This window comes from Lissotriton helveticus, chromosome 7, assembly GCF_964261635.1.
Source record: "Lissotriton helveticus chromosome 7, aLisHel1.1, whole genome shotgun sequence".
Classification (NCBI taxonomy): Eukaryota; Metazoa; Chordata; class Amphibia; order Caudata; family Salamandridae; genus Lissotriton; species Lissotriton helveticus.
Window position 1 is genome coordinate 1,918,121,200 of NC_136068.1, and position 15,376 is coordinate 1,918,136,575.

At 47.3% G+C, this 15,376-nt stretch overlaps 1 protein-coding gene across 1 annotated transcript in view; it reads left to right on the plus strand.

Annotated features, from left to right (window-relative positions):
- Nucleotides 1–15,376, plus strand: part of LOC144767868 (killer cell lectin-like receptor subfamily F member 1) — a 224,998-nt gene that overhangs the window by 187,005 nt on the left and 22,617 nt on the right. The window contains exon 6 of the mRNA XM_078651226.1: nt 11,531–11,631. Coding sequence (XP_078507352.1) covers nt 11,531–11,631 — 101 coding nt within the window. The remainder of the gene's footprint in view (nt 1–11,530; nt 11,632–15,376) is intronic.

Below are 15,376 nucleotides of genomic sequence, written 5' to 3' on the forward strand. Positions count from 1 at the left end.
TATGCGGTGTCCACTCACCTTGAACAGAGAAAGGTGAGAAGGAAACTCAAATTCTCTGCAGAAGGATGTGGCGAACTATGTCATTGGGCTCAGGTAGTTCCTCCACCATACATGAATCAAGCAAATGAAAACCTTCAGGCTAGCCAAGCACTGAAGGAGAGCCCCATCCAGAAAGCTATGCTGTCTGGGTATCAGGAAGGGTAGGAGGTGTTAATGCTAAAGCCTTTTTTTCCCAGGCCATTAGAGGACAAATGGTGTGGGCCATGCAAACTAGTCCAGAAGGTTTCTGAGGTAAACTACTTCATAGACACAGGTGCCACAAGGGAACCCAAGAGGGTGTTCTATGTAAACAGGCGAAAACTTATCTCCGGAGAGATCACACAGTGAATGCCCTGGCTATGGCAGTGGATGTTGAGAAAAACAGTGAGCCTCTTCCTGACCTACTGCATAATAACATGAAGGTTGGCATTGTGGTGGGGGTTCAGTTATCCCCTGAGTTAATGCCTGAGCAGCAGAGAGAGTGTAGAGAGGTATCAGTTTATGGTGATGCCCTTTGGGTTGAAGAATGTGCCTGACACTTTTCAGCTCCCGGTGGACATTGTTCTTGCAGGGCTGGAAGAACTCTATGTGGCTTACCAGGGTTATACTGCGGTGTTTAGCAATTCATAACATGACCACTTAAGACACCTGGGACATATGTTAGCTCGGGTACAGAAGGCAACACTAACCATCACAGCGACCAAGTGTCGGATGTGGCAGTCTTCTGTACTCAGCCTTGGGCATGAATTGGGTAACGAGAAGATTCGCCTCAAGGATGTCAAAATTCAGTCTGTGATGGAATGTGTGGTGCCTACTACCCAGACTTTAGGACTCACTGGGTGTTACAAGAACCTCCTGGCAAACTCTAGGATTATAGTGCCTCCTTCACTCCTTTGACCTGCAAGACGCTGCCCATGAAAGTGATCTGGATGAGGAGTGTCTGGAAGGATTTGAGGAACTGACGAAGGCACGATTGCACATCACCCGAACTGAAAGTGCATGACTAGTCAGCCTTTCATTGCACAGACGGATGCCTCTAACCAAGGAGTTGGAACAGTGTTACCTCAACAGGAGGAGAAAGGTATAGAATATCAAGTGACCATTATTAGTAGAAGATTACTACCAACAGAACAGAAGTGGCTGGCTATTAACAAATGGTGCTTTGCAATACTGTGGGGCTTGTGTACTTGCACCCTTGCTTCTGTGGCATTAGGTTTGTAGTGCAAACGGATCATAAGCCATTGAAGTGGTTGATGGCAATGAAGGGAGAGGATCCCAAATCGTAGCGACTTTGCCACGTTGACGGCATAAAAACATCCTATGGATACTTCCTTTTTCTGCTCAAAGGACAGTTGCCAAAGCTTTAATATTATTAAGGCTAGATGATGGCAACATCCTGCATTTGGGGACAGATAATACTGTAATAAGGCACCTTTAGATGGTTCTGAACTCTGCTGGCAGGCTCTTGTTTTACCTCCGCAAACACTCCTCTGCCTTCGGCCCCTTCACCATCTGCTTTGACTCCCAGTGGATAAGCAAATACTTTTTAAAATTCTCTGCTTTATGCATAAAATCAGCACACGCTTGGAACGCAGGCCCCTGCAAAAATTAGTGGTTCCCTACCTCCCCTACTGCATCTTGCGCTCAAGCAATCACTTACTTGGCACAGTCCCTTGAATTAAATGCCCCCGGATGAGTGGCGCTCTTTCTTTCTTCGGTGCCCTTGGCTATGGAGCCCCCTCCTGAGTCTTTATCCACCTTCCGCAAGGAACTGAAGACTTGGCTCTTTTAGCTCTCCTCACTAAGATGTTCTGCCTGTCCTCCAAGTGTTTGGAAAGGATGTACGACATTACAACGCATGCTTTTACCACGCATGCTTTTACATCGCGAGTTTTACAACGCATACCATTACAACGCATAGTGCTTTGGGGCGCTGGATAGTGAATAGTTTAATTTACTATTCCAACTCAAGTCCCTGTGGATAGTAGGGAAGGTGTTGGATAGTAAATTAAATATATTTCCTATCCTAGAGGGCCCCCCAGCGCAATGAGTTGTAATGGTTTGCGTTGTAAAAGTTGCGATGTAAAAGCATCACGTGGTAAAAGTTGCGTTGTAAGTGATGTTTCCCGTTTGGGAAAACCCTTAAGGTAGCTATGCGCTATACAAGAATTCAATAATAATAGAGCTGGTCTATTTCATTGCAAGGGTTAAACTTTGTAGTGGAGCCAAAGAAATGCTGATGGACTTTCCTATTTGGTTTTACCGATCTGACAACCCAACCTCTCCAGGATAGGAGGTGGTTTGGTGTACCCTGATCTGGGAGAGGCATTTGTTGGGATAGAATAGGCACTTGCATGGTAAGGGACGTGAACCCCCACCCTGAATGCCCAGGTGCAACGATATCTGGATGCCTGGTGCTGCTTTATGGCGTAAAGGTATCAAGGACCCCCTGAACAAATTGATACTGTAAGTCCTAGGTCAGGGATTAACAGAGCGAAAAGTAACAACCAAGGCACTTGAACAACAAATTGATAATATCACAAATGAGGAAGGAGTGTAAGTAGGTCTGAATTCAAATTTTATTACTAATCGAATTAAAAAAGAGATCACAAACACTAGTACAGATTATATATGTAAAAAGGACTTTAAAAAGGGGAGAAATAAACAATTCAAAAAATTAACAGCAAAAGAGACATTCAAAGCATATTTATAAAATCTGCCTCCTGGCCCATAGAAATGAATGGGTAATTTGCGATTAGCAATTTGCTAATCGCAAATTAGGAATGGTAAGGAATCGCTATAAAAAAGCGATTTTGTACATACATACCGTTTTGCGAATTCTAAATAGCGATTTTTTTTAAAATTGCTATTTGGAATTCGCAAAACGGAACTATGATACATATGGCCCTTGGTCACATTTATGTCCAGAATTAGAGAGTAAAAAGTGACGCTTGGAGCTCCCAAGTCCTGAACTGTCAAGCAGCCAGTACTGGTTATACCTCGACATGGAGAAACTCAGCAAGAGTTCTGCCATGTGTGACCAGGACTGGGGATCACGGTCTGCCAGTCTCCCAGCTGGGTGAGGGACATCACCCAGGGAACTGGAGCACCAGTGTCTGCCTGCCGGGGCCAGAGGAACCCTATGATGGGGAGGAAGAGGGCCTGTGGCTATCAAGGTCCAGTGGGGGAACTTTGCAAGAGGATCTCCACAGCTAGGTGTGAGACGACTGCGCCTCTTAAGCCATATGCTGAGTCAAATCAGCAACCCTGCATGCCACTGGGGCAGGCCGCAAAGGCAACTGCGGTTGCATCGATCGGGCTGTCGCTCATGTGCAGAACAAAGTGGGAGACCCTGAATGCCAGAGGGGGCTGCTGTGAAGAATATGACTGCTGTGCCGATAATACTGTCGCCCATCTGCTGAAAAAATTCAGCAGTCCCATGTGCCAAGGAGGGGACCACAATGAAGAAAGAGTATGGGCCGTCACCGTGGTTGAACCATCTGCTGTGAGGGTGAACAACCTTTACAACAAAACTTTTACAACGCACTACCATTACAACGCGGTCATTACAACGCAAACCATTGCAACGCATTGCGCAGGGGGGTGCTCTAGGATAGGGAATAAGTTTAATTTTCTATCCAACACCTTCCCTAGTGTCCACGGGGACTGGAGTTGGAATAGAAAATTAAACTTACCTCTATCCAGCACCTCTAAGCGCTATGCGTTGTAAAGGTTTGCGATGTAAAAACCGCGTTGTAAAGGCAGGCGTTGTAATAGCCTGCGTTGTAACGTCATACATCCGCTGTGAGAGGGCCGCCACCGGTACAATTATGGGTTCACGACTAACTATGGGTGTTGACCCATGTGTCTGGAGGCTTGACTGAGGCATCAGAAGTTTAATGATCGCTTCTATCCACCAGCAGGATCAGAGGAACGTATCACCTTGGCCAAGGAGCGGTGCAGACGACTAGCTGCTGTGCAGCCTTCAATGAGACTGCCACTCAACGCCATCACTGGCTCCTGTTCACTGCGATGCCAGAGTGCCCAATGCTTCTGGAGTCTTCTGTCCAGAAACACCAATGGAAGCGAGTAAGACTTATAGCCGAGCTGAAAGGCCTTAGGGAACTTACTCTGCCTCATAGAGCTGTAGCGCTGGAAAACGTTGACTTTTATAAAGCAATAGCGAGACTTCTAAGTCATGCACTTGTAACGGGTCCTAGTCAGAATGCGACCTATTGTTAATGGGGAATAACCAAGACTAGTAGACAAGGAAGTGGGACTTGGAACTGTCAGCCTCCCAGCACCCTACCCCCAGACACCTTGGACTGCTTGACCCCGCTACCGCTGAGAGTGCATGTTGTAGCTGCAGCCAATGGAATAGACCCATCAATTGCTAGTAACATCAAGGCAGGAGGATCACAAGTGCCTAAAATAATTCTATTAACATGTCTCTAGCGGCCTGATGGGTAACCGTTGTTTCTGTAGTGGGGGATCTCTGTGTATAGTCATAATCTAGTGAATAGTCCCGCCCATGTGCGTGGACCCCGAAGCCATCAAGAATAATCTCTTAGAGTGTCGAAAAATGCAGAAATGCACAGACACGTAAGAGAGAATTTAAAGACAGATAATGCAGCCTAAAAAAGGCTACACTGTCCAGTACTTCAACTAGAAATTCCACCCAAAAAATCCACAAAACAGCAAAGTATGTACAGATTTCCCTTGCTTAAACAGCAAAAACCCTCTGGAATGATAGAGAGGAGGACCTGGACAGACAAGCCCCATAGGCTGCCATTATGTGGCTCAGAACAGGATACTGTGCCTTTAAGAGAACTTTCCAGAACTTCACAGTATCCCAGAATGCACTGCAGGTCCCAGTTACTTTCAGTTCTTTTTTCCGGCTCCTGCAAGCAGGACCCTGGAGCATTGAGCTCTCCCTTTTCAAGGGTTTTTTCACTTTAAATTCGATTGAGTGCTTTCAAAGTACTTTTGTGCTTTTCTTCTTGGTTTTTTGCTCCTTTTGATGTCAAATATGCCTGCATTATTTGACAAATGCCCGGAGTGCTCCAGGAAGAAGGCAAAATCGGACCCCTATGAGGTGTGTATCCTCTGTCTTCCCTCTTCCCACATCCCAGAGGAGTGTGAGATTTGTCAAGGCTTCTCTGGCAGGACCCTGAAGGACAGAATGAAGATCAGGCTTCAGGGCCTCGAGGAAAGAAGGCTGAAGGCTCAAGGTGGGTCTGGAGGGGCTTCATCTGCCCATGCTGAGGCCTCTGGGGGGCTCCCCAGGGGCAGGAAGTCCAGCAAACGCCCCCGTTCTCCGTCTGGATCAGTGGCTCTGACCACGACGTCGAGAGGGAGGTCCATGGCCGGCTCCCCGTCTCCCCAGGGCTCTGGATCGAGGAAACGTCGCCCGTCGACGTCGAGGGAGTTGCACAGGCCGCCGTCGAACCCTTTAACGGTTTCTTCGTCGTCGACGTAGAGTGTTCGGCGTCGACGGGCCCGGCGTCGGCGCTCGCCCTCGAGGCGACAGCGCCGATCGCCGTCGACGGAGAAGACGCTATAGTCGTCGAAGGGATCTTCGTCGTCGAGGCCGCTTTCGAGACGGAAGAGGTCGACGTCGAGGCAGAAGAGATCGCCGTCGAGGCAGTCGAGGTCGCCGACGAGGCGGAAGAAGTCGCCGTCGAGGCGGAAGAGGTCGCTGTCGATGCGGTCGAGGTTGCCGTCGAGGCGGAAGAGGTCGCCGTCGAGGTCGCCATCGAGGCGTAAGCGATCGCCGTCGAGACACAAGGGATCGTCGTCGAGATGGTCAGGATCGACGTCGAGGCGTGGAAGACGATCGACGCCGAAGCATGGAAGAAGGTCGACGTCGAAGGATCGTGAGGAAAGGCCTAAGACTGTGGGGGGCTCCCCTCAGTCTGGAAAGGATGGCGGGTCACCGGGATCGGTATACTCGGAGGTGTATACTCCGAAGAAGACTATTACGCCTCCGCCTCCTTTGCCAAGAGGTCTCCCTCCGAGGGCTACATCCCCTCCTACGTTGCCTACTCTGCCTCCACTTCCACGGCTTCCTGTGCCAGACAAACCGCCTCCGGTTCCGCCGAGGTCGGTCTCGTTGCCACGGCTTCTGACTCCTCCTAAACAGACTCCTAAGTCTAAGGAACCTCCCAAGCCCAAGACGTCCACCCCAGGGAAACCGGCAGAATGTCCCAGACCTAGGAGATCAAGGTCGCGCTCCAGACGGAGAGACAGATCGAGGAGTAGACACAGGTCCTCCACTAGATCGAGGCATCTCCATAAGAGGCATAGGTCCAGGTCTGGTACGGCATCCTCTAGGACTCGTTCCTATTCGCCTACTTTATTGGACTCCCCGGAGACTAGGGTGTCTCCGGTAGACGACATCGGCACGTTCCAGGAGGTTCTCCTGCGGGGGGCTGCAAAGTTAGGTATCACGGTGACGGCTCCTACACCTACGACGTCCGTGATATTCGAGACTCTTCACAAGAAGCACATGTCTCGCCCTCTGCTGCCGTTGGTACCAGGACTGGTCGAACCTGCGGAGGCGCTGTTCCTTACACCAGCTGTGGTGAAGGCTGCCCCCTCCAGACTTCTGAATAAGTACAGAGCACCTGATTTGGACCCGGCCTTCCTAAGAATGGACCCAGTGCCCGATTCTGTGATAGTGACGGCGGCCAGGAAGTTGCATTCTACCTCCCCGTCCTCCACCGTGCCACCGGTGGGACTTCTTCCACTACTATGAAGGCCTCCAGCGATTCAGCTTTGCTGGGGCGGTACGGCCGTGCATTGTGGGACTCCCTGGAACAGTTTGCGGACCTTCTACCACGCGACAGGAGGGAGGACTTCCTAGAAATTGTCAAGGAAGGGATGCTGGTTTCCAACCAGGCCATCAGTGCCGCTGCGGATATCGCACTGTTGGCCGCACATGGCTACTGTCACGGGGTCAACCAGCGCCACCATGCTTGGCTCAGGCTTACGTCACTCAAGCCTGAGGTGCAACAGTGAGTGGCCAATCTGCCGTTTTCCGGTGAAACACTATTCGGGAAACATGCCGACGATGAAATGGCCCGCATGAAGGCCGAAGCTGAAACCCTGACGGCTGTGGGTCTGGAGAAACCCAAGGACAAAAAGCCTTACCGCCAGTTCCAATGGCGGTTCGGCTCGCAGGGGAAAGGACGAGGACAATCTTCGGGACAACAGCAGCAGCAACAACAGCAGCAGTTCCGGAGACCCTTCCAAAAACGCCAGAGGGGTAGAGGTGGACAGCAGTCCTCTACCACGACCAAAGGCCCGGCCGGGTCTCGTCCCTGAGCGGTTACTTCCCCTTCATCCGTTACCCGCTCCGGTGGGGGGAAGCGTTCAATTTTTTCTGGCAGAGTGGAGAAAAATTACTCAGGACAAGTGGGTGCTGAATATTGTTTGCAATGGATACAGTCTTCGGTTCATCAGCCCTCCTCCATCGATTCCTCCGGTCAGCTCGCAGTATCAGCTGCGCGAGCTCCAGGCGGAGGCCGATATCCTGTTAAGGAAAAGGGCGATAGAAGATGTACCTCTGTCTCAAAGAGGAAGAGGTCTGTACTCCCGGTTCTTTCTGGTCCGCAAGAAGGACAAGAACGAGTTCAGGCCCATTCTGGACTTGCGGCAGGCAAACAAGTGGATTCGCAGAGAAAAGTTTTGCATGCTGTCGTTGCATCAGATTTATCCTCAGCTGCAACGGGGGGACTGGCTTTGCGCCATAGACCTACAGGATGCATACTTCCATGTGCCCATTGCACACAAACACAGGAAGTTCCTGCGATTTCAAGTCGGCACCAATCACTATCAGTACACGGTACTTCCGTTCGGGCTGAAGTCTGCGCCCAGGACGTTCTCGAAGTGCATGGCAGTGGTAGCGGCACACCTACGGAAGAACAAGGTGTTTGTCTACCCGTACCTGGACGATTGGTTGATCAAGGCCTCCTCCTTCTCGGAAGCTCAAGCACACTTCCAGAAGACGTGCGTTCTATTGAACAAGCTGGGGTTGCACATCAACATGTCCAAGTCTGTTCCGACTCCGGTCCAGTGCATTCAGTACTTGGGAGCCTCCATCAATACGCTGTCAGCAAGCGTGTCTCCTTCGGAAGAGCGACGATTATCACTCCTTCAGAAGGCTCAGGCTCTCATGTCCACTCCATCTACAACAGTGAGGACGGTGTCTTCTCTACTGGGATCGATGGCCTCTTGTATCTTCCTGACGCCACATGCGCGGCTGCACATGAGACCGCTGCAAGAGTGCTTAGAAGATCAGTGGGACCAGAGGAGAGGATCTTGTGACGACAAGATACGACTGTCTCTACATGCTCTTCAGTCTCTGAAGTGGTGGTGTTCAGTGGAGAATCTCCTCAGAGGGGTTCCCTTCCACAAGGACATTCACACACAGACTATCGTGACGGATGCTTCTCTCCAGGGATGAAGAGCGCACTCCGGAGACTTACAGATTCAAGGGACGTGGTCCCCGACGGAGTCCACGTACCACATCAATTTCCTGGAACTCAGAGCTGTTCACTTAGCGCTGAAGGCTTTTCACCCGTCCTTCCGGACCAACTCTCTGCTTGTACAGACGGACAATACGACCATGATGTATTACCTCAACAAGCAGGGGGGCTCGAGATCCCGCACTCTGTCGCAGGAGGCGCAGGCGATCTGGCACTGGCTTCTGGCACGAGGACTGTCGATAACGGCCACTCATCTGCCAGGTGTGCAGAATGTTCAGGCAGACGAGCTGAGCAGACTGATTCAGGAAAACCACGAATGGGTCATAAACGACGAAGTACTAGGAGAAGTCTTCGCAAGGTGGGGAACTCCAGACGTAGATCTGTTCGCCACCGCCGAAAACAGCAAATGCCGAGACTTCGCCTCCAGGTACTACCAGCCAGGGACGCTGGGGAACGCGCTATGGATCAACTGGTCGAACAGCTTTCTGTACGCTTTTCCACCCATTCCCCTGATCCCGACAGTTCTCATCAAGCTGTCACAATCCAGGGCGAAGATGATTCTGATTGCCCCGGAATCGCCCAGACAGTGGTGGTTCACGGACCTGCTTCACCGGTCTCTCCTTCCTCACATGAAGCTGCCGTGCAGGCCGGACCTTCTCACAAAGTTCGGGGGGCGAATGGTGCACCCCAACCTCTCGTCTTTGAGTTTGGCGGCATGGCTCCTGAAATAGTGCAATCTGGCCATCTGAATCTCCCAGAGGATTGTATGGACATACTGAAGGAGGCTAAGCGACCTTCCACTAGGACTTATTATGCTTACAAGTGGAAGAGGTTTTGCATCTGGTGCAAGTCTAAGAACTATGACCCTACGACATGCAAGGAGGATGTCATCCTTCCATATCTGCTACATCTGGCGCAGTCTGGCCTTAATGTCCATTCCATTAAGGTTCATCTGGCTGCTTTGACTGCCTACAGGAAATGCCCTTCACAGACTTCCTTCTTCCAGATCCCTGTGATCAAAGATTTTCTGGAAGGCTTGAAGAAAGTATTCCCTCCTGTCAGGCTTCCTTCGCCTTCATGGGACTTGAATGTGGTGCTGTCCAGGTTGATGAAGGAGCCTTTTGAACCTATTCATAAGGCTTCGTTGCAGCACCTGTCCTGGAAGGCGGCGTTCCTCGTGGCCATTACATCGGCCCGCAGGGTGAGTGAAATTCAGGCGTTGTGTTGCCAAGAACCTTATACTGTATTTCATGCTGCTAAGGTTGTTATGCGTACTCACCCTAAGTTTCTTCCCAGGGTTATTTCTGATTTTCATATCAACCAGACTATAACTTTACCTACGTTCTTTCAGAATCCTTCATCTCCAGCGGAAAGGTCTTTGCATTCTCTGGATGTTAGGAGGGTGCTGAAATTTTATCTGGATAAGACCAAAGATATTCGTAGGTCAGACTAATTGTTCATCAATTATGGATCAGTCAGGACGGGTCTTGCAACCTCTAAACAGTCCATTTCGAGGTGGATTGTGTCCTGCATACAATTGTGTTACCAGAAAGCTAATAAGACCTTAGGGGGCAAACCTAAGGCTCGTTCCACCAGGGGCAAAGCTGCCACGACAGCTTTGCTTCGTAACGTGCCTATTGCTTAAATCTGCAAGGCGGCCACTTGGAAGTCAGTCCATACCTTTGCTAAGCATTACTGCCTGGACACTGATGCCAGGGCAGACGCTCAGGTTGGGCAGGCTTCGCTGCGAAATCTGTTCGCACAATAGTGGTGTTATTTCTCTTTTCTCCACCGCCGCTTTGGTGAGGGGATGGGCTTGCCATTCTATTCACTAGATTATGACTATACACAGAGATCCCCTACTACAGAAGGAGTAGTTTCTGTCCTGTAACTCCAGTTCTGTAGTAGGGGTATCTCTGTTATAGTCATAAGCGCCCGCCCTCCTCCCCGATGGAGAGAGATATTCATGTACGGAATGCTACAGGTCTGGCGTGTTACGCCTTCAAAAAGAACTGAAAGTAACTGGGACCTGCAGTGCATTCTGGGATACTGTGAAGTTCTGGAAAGTTCTCTTAAAGGCACAGTATCGTGTTCTGAGCCACATAATGGCAGCCTATGGGGCTTGTCTGTCCAGGTCCTCCTCTCTATCATTCCAGAGGGTTTTTGCTGTTTAAGCAAGGGAAATCTGTACATACTTTGCTGTTTTGTGGATTTTTTGGGTGGAATTTCTAGTTGAAGTACTGGACAGTGTAGCCTTTTTTAGGCTGCATTATCTGTCTTTAAATTCTCTCTTAAGTGTCTGTGCATTTCTGCATTTTTCGACACTCTAAGAGATTATTTTTGATTGCTCCGGGGTCCACGCACATGGGCGGGACTATTCACTAGATTATGACTATAACAGAGATACCCCTACTACAGAACTGGAGTTACAGGACAGAAACTACTCCATCTGTACGTTTGTCATGGCATGGGTAGAGAAGCTGCGGTGGGCTCTGTTGTAGAGGATCCAGGAATCATCTTCGATTGCGGTGGTGTAGGTGAGCTGATTCTGTAAGATCTATGAAGGGTGTCCAACACCATTGAAGATGGTCTCTTCCCACAACAGCTGCGTGACTACTTTATGAAGGACACAGCACTCCAGTGGATTATGAGGTCCACATTATTGTGGTCCCTTGTCAGAATGATTCAACTCCCCTGAGGATATTCAAATGTACCCGGAGATATACTTTAGAAGGGATGTGCAAAATTCTTTAAAAAGCTAAGAGACTGTCAGTGGTCCAGGACCTGTGGAGACAGACACACAGGCACTCATTATTATATGCATGTGAAAAACACAGGCACCCATGCTTGTGCATTTACATTCAATCAATCAATCTTTCTCTCTCTCTCTCTCTCTCTCTCTCTCTTTCTCTCTCTCTTTCACACACACTCACACAAAAAAGCGGTCTCAGACTTCCACAATCACTTTCTCTGATGGGATGTTATTTGTCTATTTGTTTTAGAAATTCTTGGATAAGCAGATGGACACGGCTGCTCTCTGGATTGGTCTGAGAAACGAAAATGGCACCTGGAGATGGGTGACTGGAAATGTCTTTACAGACAGGTATGTACCAGATTTATGAACATCATTCATTTACAGCATGTAATGTACATTCATGATGGTATGACATGCGCAGTGGTAGTCAGTGCTAATTAATGCATTTACCTATGCAGCGCTACTGGTCGCTGAACCCCCCCCCTCTTAGCATGCAGGAATCATACAATTAAAGAGATAGTGTTTTTTATTAAACTGCAGAGAGGTTCTGTACATCACTGGCTGTAAATACCTTGGGACCTAGTCACAACCTGTAGTACATTTAGTAGTAAAACAATAGTACCGGTAAAGTACTACAAAATGCCATTCGCAGCATTTACTTCCACCTCACCTGTCGTTTCTATGGAGAGATCCTCAGGCATGTAAGTTTACTATTACTTACTACTAAACAGGAGGGGTTTAGGGACGAGTAGGGGGGTTAGGGAGGGACCCCAGTGGAGAGCTGTAATAAGTCCAACACCACACATGGCCAACCACTGGTAAGCAGGTTTTACTCATCCTCCTCGCTCTTTTAATTACCCTACGATTTCTAAACTTATTTCAACCTTTCATCCTATTAATTGTAAATCTCATAGTCCATTACAGATATTTTTGGATTCCCCTCTTTGGCATAACAAAAACATTAAAATATTTAATCGTACCATTTTTTGGAAGACCTAGGCCGTCAAAGGGATTTTTCAAGTTAAACAATTAATACGGAATTCTCGTTGTCTTTCTCTGCAAGAAGTTCAATCGCTTTTGACTTACCTACATCCTCTTTATTAAAATATGAGTCTTTACATTTGCTTTTAATAGAACAGTTATCTCTACTTTCCGGATCGCCTCTTCCTTCTCAAAAATCTCTGTTAGAACCTCTATCCACTTCTCTCTTTATTAAAGCCTCCCAAGTTTACAAGTACCTACATTTTCCTTCTCCCAATTGTCCTAAAAGTAAAATAGAGCTCTTATGGGAATCTGATTTACAACGTACTCTTTCTATTCCTATTTGGAACTCTATATGGACACGCATACACCACATCTCTTGTAATTCTAGTACCACTCGAACCTTTAATATTTTCACCATAGATTATTTTTAACTCCTTTATCAATTTCTAAATAGAGCTCCCATTTATCTCCGAATTGTTGGGTATGCCCTTCCACTCCTGGCTTCTTTATGCACTCTTTTTTCCTCTGCCCTAATATTGCCCGTTTTTGGATTAGGATATGTGAGTCAATTTCCTCTATTTGTACTATTAACTACCCTTTTGACATATATTCCATATTTTTGGGTCGCAACTCTGTGGTTTGGTTTGGCTCACGTAAGATGGGCATAATTGTGGACTTGTTAATTGCTATTTCCTTCAGGAAATTACCTCTAACTGGAAGGATGCCTCTAAGGTTTCCTTCTCTGCCTGGTGGAACCGTCTATGTTATCACCACAGACTGGATAGAGCTTCTTCCAAAACTTCTCAACAATTTATTCGTAAAGAAGCCCTCTGGTCCCCACTTACTAACTACTTCTCAGCATCTGCATTAGGTAATCAAGATAGTTCCTTTGTTTATCAACCACCATGAGTATTTTATTCTTGTCTTCTCTTAGTTTATTTTCTCTTCTATATCAATTGTACAGTAATTTTCTGATTTCCGAAACCAATATTATTATAAGATTAATGTTTTAATATAATGTTAGATGAAGATAATCTTATATCTACAGTCTTTTCTCTCTTTTCCCTTTCTTTTTCTCTCTTTTCTTTTCCTCCTTTTCTGACCTTTATAAAATAAAAAAAAAGAGTAAAATGCTATTTACTTGATAGGTACACACCTTTAATCAGTATTTTTTTCCCATTTGGCTTATTTCTAGTTTATGATAGACCTCTTATATTACCTTATCTGCCAAATTGTATATTCAGTTGCGTATCTAATGTTTTTCGATCTAGTTGCATTGTTATATAATGTACCTCTGCTTCCAATTATTCAAATAAAGCTCTTTAAACTAAAAGAAAGAGTCACTGCAATAATCTCAACAGTCCCTCGGCACCCACTAATGACATTATACTGTATTTTAATGGCATTACTTGTTGATCTATGCACAATAAAACCTCCCTAATCGTAGTTTACAAATCTGGGCATGACAAGTGAAATCCTGGTAAGGACGTATTTTGCAAACTTTTTACAGTAGTCTGTGATCAGCAAATAGTACCAACCTTGCGTCAGATTTTCATTAGGTTTTGCAAGGGCAATAATCCTAGTCTCCATCATGATAGCCAGGAGGAGATGTGAGTCTAATTCCCCGGCTAAACAACTGTAGTAACCTAAGGACACCTGAACATTTTCTACGCTCTCTGTGGCAGGGGATTCTCTGACGGATAACTCTCTGATCACCTCCGCTGTCTTGTCGACTGGCAAATGCCTGTTCGGATTGGCATCATCCTTTGAACACCCTTTATCACATTCAGTCTGAATAATCATGTTTCTACTTCTTTAGTGCAGATTTTTATTTTGCTCTTGTATCCTTCAGTAAACCTCCATGACATGATATGCAACCTCAATAACACCCTGCCTCGGCTGTAAATCGGTGTGTCTCTGAGTTATTGTATGATTTCCAAAGAATACAACCTCTCTGGCAGATGCTATATGAAGCTTATTTTTTAGAGTTTTAATGTCTTCCAATATGAATTTGTTCTTGGAGTCCTCATAACAGGGCCTGTGATGTTTTAGCTATTCGGTGAATCTTTTCTAGATCTCCCTGCAAGACTTCAGTATACCGCCCTGTACTGATAAATGAACACCAGCAGCACTTGATGGGGATAATGTTAAGTGCTGGGGCCTGAGGCTTTGCTCAGAAGCCTGCAGCCATTGATATCGAATGTCAGAGGGGCTGACCTCCAAAGCTGCTTAGTCTTGATTCCACCTCAGGCCTCTTTCATCCACCTCCAGACACTTCCTGTCTCTTTATCTCACTCTTTCAGGTTCTTTTTAATCCCGGATTACATTCTTGGTCACTTTTTTCCTTCCCCCGTGTTTTTCTATCTCTTGGTCTGGGTCAAAGTCTTATGAGGAAAAATGAGTGCCCTGAGCCCCACCTGCAACCACCCCCTCAAATTAAGCTTTGAACACCAGTAACACCGACTAGAAAGGTTTTCTAGAACACTGGTCATAGCCTGCCAGTGGTAGAAGTCATCAGCTAGAGAAGATAAAAAGAGTCTATTGGAAAACAACTCCGGTTCAAACCTCCTGTTAGTGGCCCAGTGAATGGTGAAGATGAGTAGTACAAGCAGGAAACACTTTTCACCAGTTCCTTCATCACATACCCTGGATATCTGAACAACAATGGCCCAATGGTAATCACTGCAGCTACCCAGAGCTAAGCATCCAGGGGAGAGGGTCCCAAGCAATCTTTTCAGCACACTGGTCAATTGTCAACAAACTTGATAACCTTAGGCAGGGTTGCATATTAGCACCCTTCCTCTTTAATCTTTACATAAACAGCGTAGCATCCCACCTCACGGAAGATCAGTTTGATTATCCTAGGATTAAGAAATCCCCGGCACCAATACTCCTATATGCAGACGATGCAGTTATCATGTCCAGAACCCAAATGGGCTTACAAAGAGCAGTAACCGAAAAGGGGACGTGGACCTCGGCCTTAGAGACAAGGAATATGATATTTACCTGATCAGTTGGGGCAGTGCGATCATTTGCCAACAAACTAGGTGGACGCCCAATCCCAGTACTGCTGGACATTTATAGAGTGAAATGCATGTCCACTGCGACT